Source organism: Salvelinus alpinus, chromosome 15 (assembly GCF_045679555.1).
Source record: "Salvelinus alpinus chromosome 15, SLU_Salpinus.1, whole genome shotgun sequence".
NCBI classification, from domain to species: domain Eukaryota; kingdom Metazoa; phylum Chordata; class Actinopteri; order Salmoniformes; family Salmonidae; genus Salvelinus; species Salvelinus alpinus.
Window position 1 is genome coordinate 54641928 of NC_092100.1, and position 14164 is coordinate 54656091.

The 14164-nt window shown below is 43.3% G+C and overlaps 1 protein-coding gene across 2 annotated transcripts in view; it reads right to left on the reverse strand.

Annotated features, from left to right (window-relative positions):
* LOC139540345 (contactin-1a-like) overlaps positions 1 to 14164 on the reverse strand; it is a 118879-nt gene that overhangs the window by 41433 nt on the left and 63282 nt on the right. Inside the window, exon 3 of one of the 2 annotated variants that reach the window (XM_071344101.1) lies at positions 12771 to 12806. In XM_071344101.1, the coding sequence (XP_071200202.1) occupies positions 12771 to 12806 (36 nt within the window). Of the gene's footprint in view, positions 1 to 12770; positions 12810 to 14164 lie in introns of both variants that reach the window. The other variant, XM_071344100.1, reaches the window with a different exon arrangement.

Sequence of the window (14164 nt, forward strand, 5' to 3'; positions counted from 1 at the left end):
GGGAGAGGAGGGGGATGAATGAGCCAATTGTAAACTAATAGCAATAAGGCACCAGGGTTTTGTGGTATATGGTAAATATAGCACTGCTAAGGGCTGGATCCAGGCACTCCGAGTTGCTTCGTGCATAATAACTTAACAGTGGTATATTGGCCATATACCACAAACCCCTGAGGTGCCTTATTTGCTATTATAGTCTTCATTCTCAGTGAGAGAGATATATAGGGAGAGACAATGAGGGAGAGCGAGAGAGAGAATGAGAGAGAGAGAGAGAGAGAGAGAAAGGGGGGCAAGCAAGAGAGAGCGGGAGAACCTTGGACTTCAGAAAATAGGATTTTTATCAGATACTTCAGAAAATGTAAGGAAACAATTGCAATGGACAGGAACGAAGCTCACACACTCCAAAGCAAGGACAATGTGTAAGAGCCTGACACTGCCATAGCTTGATGGCCTAGTTCCAACCATTTGGAATGACTGCTGCTTGAGAGAGAGAGAGAGATAATTACACATGCTCTGCCATAAATAGGGCACGGAGGCACGTTAAGTGAGAAACAGTGTTCAGGGAAGAAGAGAGGAGAAGAGGAGAAGAGCAGTGACCGTATGGACGAGAGCTGAAATGGACACACAGGCCTGTCTGGCCCAGTGAAAGGAATGCTAGTCATCGTAAAGTCATGTGTGTGTGTGTGTGTGTGTGTGTGTGTGTGTGTGTGTGTGTGTGTGTGTGTGTGTGTGTGTGTGTGTGTGTGTGTGTGTGTGTGTGTGCATTCACCACTTCATGACTGTACCATGTGAAGTGACAGATGGTAGAGAGGAGTGTTAAACAGACCCCATAAAGCCCACTTCCTGCAGATACCAGGGACCTTGATGCTCTCACATCTGTGTTAATGCTCTCTCTCCCTTCCCCTCGCACATGAATTTCTCTCTCCTCTCTCACTAGTTCTCATTGCTTCGCGATGCCTCTCTCTCTCTTCCTCGGCCGTCTCGCTGCTCTGCCTCTATCGCTCTCTCTCAACGAAAAAAACATCGATAGTCTCTTTCTTTCTCTCTCTCTCTTTGCCTGGCTCAAACACAGACTGTGTCTCTCTGTCTCCATCTCTCTCATCTCTCTGTTCCCTACTTCTTGTACACCTCTCTCTCCCTCTCGAGAAAGACTTCCATATTGTTCTCTGTCCTCTCATTCTGTGTGTCTCTCAGTGTCTCAGACACTCTTTCTCTCTCTCTCTTTCTCTCTCTCTTCTGGCATGACTTGGCTGTGGTAGCAATGGCTGGGTGACTCCGTTAAAGAGGTGTAAAAGCTTTTTGGGGTATGCAATCATGTGCTCAGCAGTCAATGGACAAACACACTGACACACACACACACCCTATTCTCTCCTGGGCTGTGAAGAGAAGAGCCATCCTCTGGACATTATGGTGATATTATTTGTAAATGTAATTAATAAATAATACAGACATAACTAGTCGAGCTACAAGCTAGCATGCAGTTAACTCCCAGACAGTTGTTTATCTGAGCGTCTATTTGTTTGTTTTGTTTGTTTGCTTGTTTGATTACATGAAGAAATTGGTTGTTGTCAAAGTGGGACAGTGAACACGTGCTGTATCCCGGAGGCATCTCTGCTGCAGCATTCTGTGGGTATATTCACCATGCCAGGTCTGTGAGTGAAACGTGGCTAGAGCTTCGCTGCTAGCCAAATCCTCACTGTGAAAGTGTTACTGTAGAGCGCACTGGGCATCACAAAGAATACGAACACTATTCAGTACCAGAGATGTGCATATGTGTGTATATATATAAATATATATAAGAGAGAGAGAGAGAGAGAGAGAGAGAGAGAGTCATGCTCAACATGAGCTCCTGATATATTTGATTTTTTTGGTTTTTAGAATGAGATAAACACTCTAATCGAAGAAGAATTCAGAATAGAAAAAAAAGTAACTTGGCGCCTCAAGTTAAGAAGTTTTGAGTCTAGCTAGCTAGCTACACAACAAAGACCCAGCCAGCAGACTAACAAGCTAGCCATAAGAAACGAGCTAGAACAAAACTAGCAAGGTCAGTTAATACAACTACATCAAACGACCAAACTGAGTGAGTAAAACAAAAAGGAGCACGGACTAACTGTAAACATATCTTCAGTCTTTTGTGTGAGGATTTTTCACTATTTTTGCGGTTTTTTAAAGTAGCGCGAACAGCAGACGAACAAATCGGTTGCCATGGCAACGGGGCAGCAGAACAGCGCAGCAGTAGCGGTAGTAGCAGAGCGCACAGACACCATGTCCCCACTCCCCCTCAGCGCAGAATCCATTCTCTACCCAAAAAAGGTCAAAAATGACACAATGAGGAAAGCTTTCAAACAGAAACTACTAGAGAAGAGGCCAGAAACCCTTTTTGCAGACCTCTACAAAAACGGTGACGTGAGTAATCTCATCTTCCTCACTGACCAGCCAAATGCATGGCGCTCAGCAGTCTGCTCTCACTACCCATGCATAAAGAAAGAGGGAATCTGTAATGGGTGGAAGCTGAAAATCAAAGAGACAGACGACCCTGACAGCACCATGATAACAATCAACCTCTACAAGACTGGGACTGTCATGGTGCAAGGTAACATCAGGCTGTTTGAAACAGACTTTCAGACCATTAAGGAGAGAGCGGAGAGAGAGAAGGACACCACCAGTGACATGCCCTCCCACAACACAAACTCCACCCTCACCCCTACCCTCCCCACCCAAAAAGGCACATCCAGCACCTCTCTTTCCACCATAGTGGAGGACACGCCCCAGGAGGAGAGCGACCCCCTCAGTGCAGAGCAGGCTCAGGCCCTCCTCACCACCATGGCTGCCATGAGGGATGAGTTCACCAAACTGGAGGGGGAGGTGGTCCTGCTCAGGGAGAGCGTGAGCAAACAGCAACCAGACAACCACACCTTAGAGGAGCTCCTAACCAAGGTGAGGACAGAGCAGGACAGCAGCCTTGCAACACAGCTGAAAGAGGTTCAGCAAGAGAGAGACGGACTCAAGAGAGAGCTGGCTGATCTAACAAAGGAGGTGAGAGAGCTCCAAAAAGACAGGCAGAGCAGCAATAAGGAGCTGACCGCACTAAGAGAGGAGCTGCAGGAGAGAAAGAGAGCAGAGGACAGGCTGCAGGAGCAGATAGATCACCACCCTATGACCTGCCCTCACACAGCAGAGGAGCCCAGCTCAACCAGCCAGACTTCCCCAGCCCTGGCTGCTGCACCCCTCCTCCCCAACCCACAGAACAGCCTCCCACTGACAGTGGCACCCACACAGACCAGCCACACCCCAGCTCCAACACCCACCAGCCCCCCCTCTGCCCCCCCCAGTCCAGAAGAAACACTGGCTGACATCGTCCTGTTAATGGACTCAAATGGGAAGTATGTTCAGGAGAAGAAACTTTTCCCTAGACACAAAACGAGAAAGGTGTGGTGCCCAACAACGCAAAGTGCCATGGAGCTGCTTGATAAGAACCATCTCGGGTCGCCAAGCCACATAATCATACATACCGGAAGCAACGACCTGCGTGCTCAGCAGGAGAGGGTGGCGACTTCACTACGGGGAGTGATTGAGAAGGCCTCCGCAATCTTCCCCAACTCAAGAATCATAGTGTCAACCCTTCTACAGAGGAGGGACTTCCACCCTGCCACAATCCAAAGAATAAATGCCAGCCTATCCCGGGACTGTGCCCTGCGACCCAATGTACACCTGGCCCACCATCCCACCCTCGATCTGGACTGTCTCTATGACCATGTTCACCTGTACAGGGAGACAGTCCCCATCCTTGCCAAGACTCTCAAGGACGTCGCTCTAAACCGCAGCCCGACCTCTCCACCCAGGAACAGCGGAGCAATCTCCACCCCGCCGAGATCACTGAGACAACATCCCGGACCAGCACCCTGGACCCCCCAGCCACGACCACAGCACCACCAACCTCAATGCCCACCACAGCCAGCGCAGCACAGACCACCCCAGCCCAGCTTCAGAGCCACCCAGATGAGGCCTACCACCCCCCTCCTCCCCACCGCAGACCCACACCTGGAGGAGCCACAGCCCACCAGGCAGAGCTACGCACAGGCTGTGAGAGGAGCAACTGGCCCAGCCCCCACCAACCAAATGAGTGACATTAAACAAATGCTGAGTCTACTATGCTCACATGTGATGGGCCGAGGGTCATGGTAAGATGAGCACAAGAACTCCACCATTCTCACACTACATCCACCCAAGTGGCATGACACAAATTCTATCTTAAATGATAAACAAATCACATTTGCAAAATAAGAGTTTACTTTAATTGAAAAATCCTATTTTAATGGTTCTTCTTGGATTGTGAGTGTTTGTCTCATTTTGAAAGGTAAAGAAAAGAGAAAAAAAAAAAGTTATGAAGTCTTTTTACGTTGCATGTTGGAATATACAAGGATTGAAGTCCTCTGCTTTTGGGCTAAAGAGCAGAAACCCAGACTTCCTGAAAGAAATTGATGATGTTGATATTTTAGTACTACAGGAAACATGGTGCAGAGGTGATGTTTCCACTGGCTGTCCACTAGGTTATAGGGAGATAATCATACCATCCACTAAATTAAAAGGAATCAAACAGGGCAGAGACTCAGGGGGAATGCTAATATGGTATAAATCTGAACTAATTCATTCAATCGAATTGATCAAAACAGGAGAATTCTTTATCTGGTTAAAAATCAACAAGGAAGCTATCTTGACAGATAAAAATGTCTTCCTCTGTGCCACATACATTCCCCCCTCAGAGTCACCCTACTTCAACGAAGAGAGCTTCTCCATTCTAGAGGGAGAGATTAGTCACTTTCAGGCCCAAGGCAACGTACTGGTCTGTGGAGACCTGAATGCTAGAATAGCAGAAGAACAAGACACTATTAACAGTCATGGGGATAAACACCTACCAGGAAGCAATAACCTTTCCCTCCCCACATACCCCCACAGAAACAACTATGACAAAGTGAAAAACAAAAATGGATTACAGCTCCTGAGGCTCTGTCGAACACTGGGTCTGTACATAGTCAATGGCAGGCTGAGAGGAGACTCTTTTGGTAGGTACACCTACAGCTCATCCCTTGGCAGCAGCACTGTAGACTACTTCCTCACCGACCTAAACCCAGAGTCTCTCAGAGCCTTCACAGTCAGCCCACTAACACCTCTCTCAGACCACAGTAAAATCACAGTGTATCTGAGAAGAGCAGAACCCAACCATGAAGCATCATGGCCCAATAAATTACATGGTACTAAACAAGCCTATAGATGGAGTGCAAACAGTACAGACATCTACCAAAAAGCAATTAGTAGCCAAAAAATACAATCTCTCCTGGACAACTTTTTAGCCTTAACATTCTCCTTCAGCAATGAAGGTGTAAATTTGGCCGTTAGGAACATAAACTTTATATTTGACAAATTAGCCTCCTTGGCTAATCTAAAGAAGCATAAGAGCAAACCAAAAATAACAGATAATGAAAAATGGTTTGATAATGATTGCAAAAATCTAAGAAAGTCATTGAGAAATATATCTAATCAAAAACACAGAGAACCAGACAACAAAAATATACGCCTTCAATATGGGGAAACACTGAAGCAATACAAACGCACCCTAAGAACAAAAAAGGAACAGCACATTAGAAATCAGCTGGATGGAATTGAGGAATCCATAGAATCAAACCACTTCTGGGAGAATTGGAATAAATTAAACAAACCTCATCATGAGGAGTTGGCTATCCAAAATGGGGATATGTGGAGAAATCACTTTGCAAACCTCTACAGCAATATAACAAAGAGCCCAGAACAAAAAGATATACAAGAAAAATTACAAATCCTTGAATTAGCAGTCAAAGACTATCAGAATCCTGTGGATACCCCAATTACAGAAGAAGAATTATTGGAAAAAATATGCAATCTCCAACCCAAAAAGGCCTGTGGTGCTGATGGGATTTTAAATGAAATGATCAAATATACAGACCACAAATTCAAATTGGCTATACTCAAACTCTTCAACATTATCCTCACTGCAGGTATTTTCCCCGATATTTGGAACCAGGGACTGATCACACCAATCTATAAAAATGGAGACAAATTTGACCCAAATAATTACGGAGGAATATGCGTTAACAGCAACTTGGGGAAAATTCTCTGCAGTATTATAAATAGCAGACTACATCATTTCCTTGACGAACACAACGTCCTGAGCAGAAGCCAGATTGGATTTCTAAAAAATTATCGTACAACAGACCACATTTACACCCTCCACACTCTAATTGATAAACAAGTTAACCAAAACAAAGGCAAAATCTACTCGTGTTTTGTAGATTTCAAGAAAGCATTTGATTCAATTTGGCACGAAGGTCTTTTTTATAAACTAATAGAAAGTGGTATTGGAGGGAAAACATATGATTTTATTAAATCAATGTACACTAAAAACAAATGTGCGGTTAAAATTGGCAACAAGCAAACAGACTTCTTCTCTCAGGGGCGGGGAGTGAAACAGGGCTGCCCAATAAGTCCAACATTATTTAACATCTACATGAATGAATTGGCAAAAACATTAGAAGAATCGACAGCACCTGGTATCACCCTACACAACACTGAAATCAAGTGTCTGCTGTACGCAGATGACCTGGTGCTGCTGTCTCCCACTAAAGAGGGGTTACAGCAACACCTAGATCATCTTCACAGGTTCTGTCAGACTTGGGCTCTGACCGTTAACCTAAAAAAAACTAATATAATGATATTCCAAAAAAGGTCCGGAAATAAGGATGACAAATATAAATTCTATTTGGACACAGTTCTATTAGAACACACCAAAAACTACACATATCTAGGACTAAATATCAGCAACACAGGTAGCTTTCACATGGCTGTGAATGAGCTGAGAGACAAAGCAAGAAGAGCATTCTATGCCATTAAAAGGAACATCAAAATTGAAATTCCAATTAGAATCTGGCTCAAAATGTTTCAATCAGTTATAGAACCAATTGCTCTATATGGCAGTGAAGTATGGGGTCCACTCTCTAATAATGAATTTACTAAATGGGACAAACATCCAATTGAAGTATTGCATGCAGAGTTTTGCAAGACTGTATTGCAAGTACAAAGAAAAACTCCAAATAACGCATGTAGGGCAGAATTGGGCCAATATCCCCTCCTCATTCGAATAGAAAAAAGAGCCATCAAATTTTACAACCATCTAAAAACAAGTGACCCTAAAACATTCCATCACACAGCTCTACAATGTCAAGAGATGAAACCAGAGAAGAGTCCCCTCAGCCAGCTGGTTCTGAGGCTCAGTTCACCAACCCAAACCAACCCCATAGAGCCTCGGGACAGCCCTCAGAAAATCTGGCCCAACCAAATCATCACAAAACAAAAAGAAAAATATATAACCTATTGGAAAGACACCACAAAAAATCAAAGTAAACTTCAATGCTATTTGGCTCTAAACAGACAGTACATGGTGGCAGACTATCTGACCACTGTGACTGATAGAAAACTGAGGAAAACATTGACTAGGTACAGACTCAGTGAGCACAGTCTGGCTATAGAGACCGGTCGTCACAGACAAACCTGGCTGCCCAGGGAGGACAGGCTGTGCTCACTCTGCTCCAGGGGAGAGGTAGAGACAGAAGTGCATTTCCTACTACACTGTGACAAATACTCAGACCTAAGAGCATATTTCTTTCCCAAAATTATAATTCAATACAAAGAATTTGAAACTATAAAAGATGAAGAAAAATTCAAATATTTGTTGGGTGAAAAGCCAAAATGTGCAGTTTTGGCAGCCAAATATGTGTCCTCCTGCCACAGCCTGAGGGACAGCCAGTGAAAAATGCAAAGTAATGTTGATAATATTTCCCATTTAGCTTAGTTTTGTTTTGTCTTTCGTACCAGGTCATGTGTCTTCTCAGTCATGTTGACACTGGTCTACTACTGTTGCTTTAATGTATTGTTGTTCTGATTAATATTGTTGTTGTAGCTGTTATTAATGGTAATCCCATGTCCACTACTACTATTATTATTACTGTTAGTCCCACCATTTATTTATATATAAATATATATATATTTTGTGTATATATATACATATATATTTTATTTAAATTTTTCGATATGTATACTTTGACAATGTAAGTAATAATAACTTGCCATGTCAATAAAGTCAATTGAATTGAATTGAGAGAGAGAGAGAGAGAGAGAGAGAGAGAGAGAGAGAGAGAGAGAGAGAGAGAGATTGAAGTGTTTCCATTAGTAAATTGGTGACAGCCTGTATGCCTTGCCACCTATCTGTTTCATGTCTCAGGTAGGCTGCGAACGCCAACATGGATAGAATACAATAATTGACTACTATTTGCCATATTCTAATAATTCCACATGTGCCAACGTATCGCCATGGTCCGTGCCATAGTGAAATTTGCACTGTGGATATGAACTAATTAGAAGATGAAACTCGAATCAGGTCGACCAGAAAAGCCAGGAGAAGCAATTCAGACATTCTTGAAAGTCAGGACAATCCTTGTCCTGCAAATGTTGTTTTGGATTTTTCAAGGAGTAGGCGTTTATAAAGCAATGTGGGGTGGAGCATTATAGATAGGCCTAAGTGATGCCATTGCATACGTTCAAAATGATATGGCAATCATGTATTCGAAAAACACAATTTGCATCATCATTTGTCGCAATAAAGACAGGTAGACAAAATAGAAATACACCTCTGTCGAACGGATACACATTTTGTCGATCTTTATGACATTTATCCTATATCTGCTGTTTCCATTACACATTTCGTAATGATTTTTTTTGTTGCAGCATTGCTTTTGTCGATTACACTTGGGTCAATGGAAACCTGTCTACTGTAGGCCCTAGATCCTGCAGCACGCTATGCATTCACACGGCACGACACAGAGTGCTGATAACATAAATATGTCCTAGGGTTTACATAGACGCAGGGGCCTTAATCTTGCACATCTCTGCTGCCACATTCACAGACGCACTTACAAAGAAGGCAGACTGGTCCTTTATTCTTGCACACCTGCTGTGACACATCCACAAAAAGCGTACCCAATTTGATCGCCCACGGTCGATACGCCACTTATCATTCATGAGAGAGAGAGAGAGAGAGGCCGTGAAAAGAGAGAGAGAGAGAGAGAGAGGCCGTGAAAAGAGAGAGAGAGAGAGAGAGAGAGAGAGAGAGATGATGTCTAGGAGAGAATAAACAACGTACCCTGCATGCATTGTCACAACATGTTCCCCTTCTCACAAAATCATTTCAATTTACCCTTCACTGACTGTCACCGGTTGGTTAGTGAGGGAATATGGTGGTGGGTAAGGGGCATATATAAATAGTGCTATCTATGCATACCCTGTACAATATGACAGCACACAGTAAATGAACCATTGCAGGTCCCTGACCTTGTCTATAGATAATTAGGAGGCCTCCCATGTTTCTGGGACAAGGAGTCACCTTAGTGTGTGTTACGTTTTCCAAATGCACAACAAACGTGACTAGAGTCAATGGAAATGCTAATTCTATAAAGATCTGTATTATTATCTATGCGTTTTATCCAAACAGAAGCCGTGAAACCAACATATTTCGACATAATCGGTCAATTCTAGTTATTCACCCATTTTATTTTCTCCATAATGGAAGAAAATTATAATAACAATGTTTTTTTTTAAATTATTGTTAGAGAAAATCTAAAATACATTACAATAATGTAAGATGCTCTTTCTTCGTGGCCAACCTCTGCTTAATCAACTTTCATTTTCTCATTCACAAATTGATGAACCTGGTGAACTCTCGGACTTTCAAAAACGTCACGCATTCCATCTGTAATAGCCTAACACATCTAGATCACTGTATTATTACAAGACCCGTTGCTGCTCCCATGGCAACACAATGCCAGACAAATAAACCATTTCCTGAAGGTCCTCATCATCGTCGTAATGTCAGGACATTTAACCAGATCATCACATGTGTTGTGGTGGAGGAACATGCGGCATCATCACCTGCTACAGCATAAGGATCCCCAGAATAGACGTGGTAAAAAGTTAACCTTGACCTCCAGACAACGTTCCATTAGGCTCTGTCCTTTACCAGCCGACAACGATGAGAGGGGAACTTCCAGGCTGAGTCCCAAATGGCACCCTATTACCTCTACAAGGCCCTGGTCAAAAGTAGTGCACTACATAGGGAGGAGGGTGCCATTTTGGACGCACACCCGGCCAGTGCCAGTCTGTTAGCCCACGCTGACAGGCCGATAACGTTCTAAAGTGTTTCAACCACCACCACCCGGTGGGTCGATGCAAGGCCAGAACTGGGGACTAGGGAGTACTGAGGCCCAATGGCCTTGACATACTTCCATTGTTTGTGGGCTACATTATATGAGACGGACATACTTCCATTGTTTGTGGGCTACATTATATGAGACAGACATACTTCGTTTGTAATTTTTGCTACACGTATTTTTTTTTAAATGCATTGGAAGATCCTGGAGGGAAGGACTGATGGTTTGTGTACTAGTTTGTCAGAGCACAGAATACCAAAATGAAGCACTGGGACACAAATCTTTCCAGGTCATTGAAGATAGATGCAGTCGGAAGCATATATCATGCTTATAACCTAGTTAGCTCTTACAAACGTTTGTTCTGTTCCTCTTTTAACACCTGCGGGTTACACTCGCACGTCTTATTGGCTGCAGAAGTGACCCAACAAACTGTCAACGAGGAACGTTTGCTGGAACAAACATAGCGATGCTCTAATCTGGTGGGCGAGGGACACACGGGCTAGGGTGTGTTTTAAAATGGAAATAACGTCTAATAACGTCTAATAACGTCCCAAAGAAGGACACGTCAACTGCAGGTCAAAATACCAACGTGATTGACAACTGAGGCCTTCCTAATGTCGAAGCCGTACAGCCAAACTTGCAGTGCTGAAATGTTGCTGAAATAAACCATCTCCATCTGTGTTCTAATTTAGTGGACGAGGGAAGTGTAAGCGATGGCATGTCTTCGAATGGAATAGAGCGGTTTAAAAACGTGCGGAAACAGTCAGAAGGTCTAAAAACAGACAAACTAGTCAACTGCAGGCCGTACAAAAGGACAGCAAAGATCAATCAGAATTTTCTCCAACTCTCTCAATCTTCCTGGACTTGGGTTAAGTGTCGAACAAAATGCTCTTTGAGAGCAGCTTGCCTGTGATGCCGTCGGTGGCCCTCAATGAATCATGAAGGACTTTCCATAGGGCCCCGAGGCCCCGGCCCATAAACAGACAGACTGAGAGCTCCATTACAAGGTCATTTTCAGTAGGGTAAGCAACCAAAAACGTTTTGCAATGGGAAATGAAAATGAGTTTTCCTGTTTCAGTGCGTTTTCTTCGGTTACGCTCAGCATGGAGAAAACAAGGTACCACTTCATTTTAAAGGGGCCTTATTACAGGTATTGTAATTAATCGTAATAATTCATAGTTACACTGTAAAAGCAAGATGTAACAGGTGGTAATTGCAGTCTGTAGTTACAGAGGTGTAACAACGAGTGCTTGTTACGATGCTTGTTACAAAAACGTGAACGTTCACGATAGCATCCCAACGCACCATACTTCAGCCTGCACAAATCACGTGATAGGTGTCAGCCAATTGAAAACGTACCACCTCATTCACACAACTCTAAAGAGCTCTGCAGTCTGATATCCAGGCCCAATGGCAAAAACGGGTTCACATCAAATAATACTTTTAATTATGCATTTGACAATGGGCCAATTACTTTAACCATCAATAAAAAAAAAATGTACACGTTAATAAACAGTTATGATTAAAGATTAAAGTGAGATAGTAATTTGTGTTTGTTTCTGTCTCATTGCAAACCATGTAGAATGGAATGAAATTAGCTATATACAGTAGCTGCACATTTCCCTCTCTGCCCCGTGGCAATATATGTAAAATTGCAAGAAATCACCTTTAAAAATTGGGAATTCTCTCAGCCTCATTGACAAATGTGTCGAATAGCATTGGATTAGCTATAACACTGCACATTTATTTCTCTGCCCCATGGTAATATGCTTGAAACAGCAACATTTTCTCTCAGCGTCATGTCAAAATGTGTAAAATAGCATGAGATTAGCTACAGTATGCTAGCTAGATTTCTTTGGTAGACCTTGCTCAGCACTTGCGGGGGAGCCCCCGCAAAAAAACTGTTGGACGACACTGATTCACAGGTAGGTAATTAGAGCCTATTGAGCCACACGGCGCATCTGTCCACAAGAGATTACAACCTTGTGATAGTTACTACTGAATGGATGCAGCTGAGAAGAAACCAAGCTGCCAGTCTGTCTGGCGAGAAGGAAGTCTGCCACATATAACGTCCGAGGTGTTAAATTGCTCTTTCGCTTCCCGTTCTGTCTTTCACGTGAATTGTTGACATAGATACTTATCAGTTCACTCACAGATTCACTAAATGCCTTGTGGTCTGGTGTGTAATGCTCACTGTACACACGCTAATAACCAGCTGGGGGGGAAATCCCCTCCAAACATGGTTTCTAGTAACCCTTGTCAGATTTTTAAGTAGGCTACTCACTGATAAATCCCATTTGAGCAATCTGCATATTGCTGTGTGTGTTTCTGGATTCTGCTTGGATTTGGTGACATTGCAACATTTCCTCATTATTCCAAACTGATACGAAACACACACACACACACGCACACGCACACGCACACGCACACGCACACGCACACACACAACACTCTGTTGAGATTATCCTTAACAAGCCTTACCTCCGTAGAAACCTGGTTCCCCTCCGAAGACAGATGCTTCTGGAAGAGAGTCAAGAGAGAGGGGGAGACAAGGCAGGTCAGCATGTTCATTTAGAAAATCCATTACAGATCCTCTATCTCTTTGCATATTGGAGAAAAAACGAATATCAATCTCTCCAGTGCCATTGCTGGAAGCTCCTACACCATGCACCTGTCTGGTTAAAAGCCTCCTCTCCTACACAGCCTCCCGACACAAGCTTCCCCAAAGCGGGTGTGATACCTAAGCTACTCCCATAGCGTGCTGCACTGCTTGACCCCCACCTTTTGATCCGCTCCCGACTACCCAACCTGGCACAAGTACCCCCGCCACTTGCCCATTCTCACCCGAGCTTCGGTCACCGCTCCAGCACACATTTACATTACACCCGCACCCCAAAAATCTGAGGGGGCACAAAGTACACGTGGATGGGTGGTCAATTTTGCATTTTTCAAACACATGAAACAACTTTTTCCTGCTGTCTGTATCGTCCTGACTGGTGTTTCTTTTTAAAAAATAAACGAAATATGCTTCTTTGCATCGCTGCTAAAATCGGGTTAAACAATCAAAAGGAATGTGAGTATTATTCAATACATTTAGTTATTTCTTGCTTTTCTAAAGTCTACCAAACTTGCAAGCAGGAATGCTAGCTAAGATAGCTACTCGAACTTGATTAATAGCCTAAAATGGCTCCTTGGTAGCTAGTTATGAGGTTGGGAGCTTGGGAACCTATTTGGGCTAGCTAAAGCCTACTCGTAAAATTGCTTGGTAACTAGTAGTATTAAAGAGAAACAACAAAAAATATATTTTCTGTGTATAGTGTATATATTTATTAAATAGGACAAATCTGAGCCCCTGCGCCCCCTATGGGCATGACGCCTCTGCATGCGCACACAGGTGTCTCTGATCCAAATGTTATCTTTAGCCTGTGGACTTTTACTCTGGAACTTCTATGCATTTAGATGTGTATTACTTGGACTTTATTGCTATCTCATTGTAGCTTATTTTATTGTAGCTTATGCATATTTGTGATTAGTATGCAACCTCAAAGGCAGTTTCTATGGTTATTTCTTATTTTGATTGATAGGCTGTAAATGAACATGTTGCTGTTGCTATTTAACTCTTGACTCTTACACTGAGGATGATGCAATTAGGGCCATGTCTCTGGACTGTATGCAGCTTTTGAAATACACTACACGACCAAAAGTATGTGGACATTTGCTCATTGAATGAGCAAAAATCATGGGCATTAATATGGAGTTGACCCCCCCCCCCTTTGCTGTAATAACAGCCTCCACTCTTCTGGGAAGGCTTTCCACTAGATGTTGGAACATTGCTGCTTCCATTCTGCCACATTAATGAGGTCGGGCACTGATGT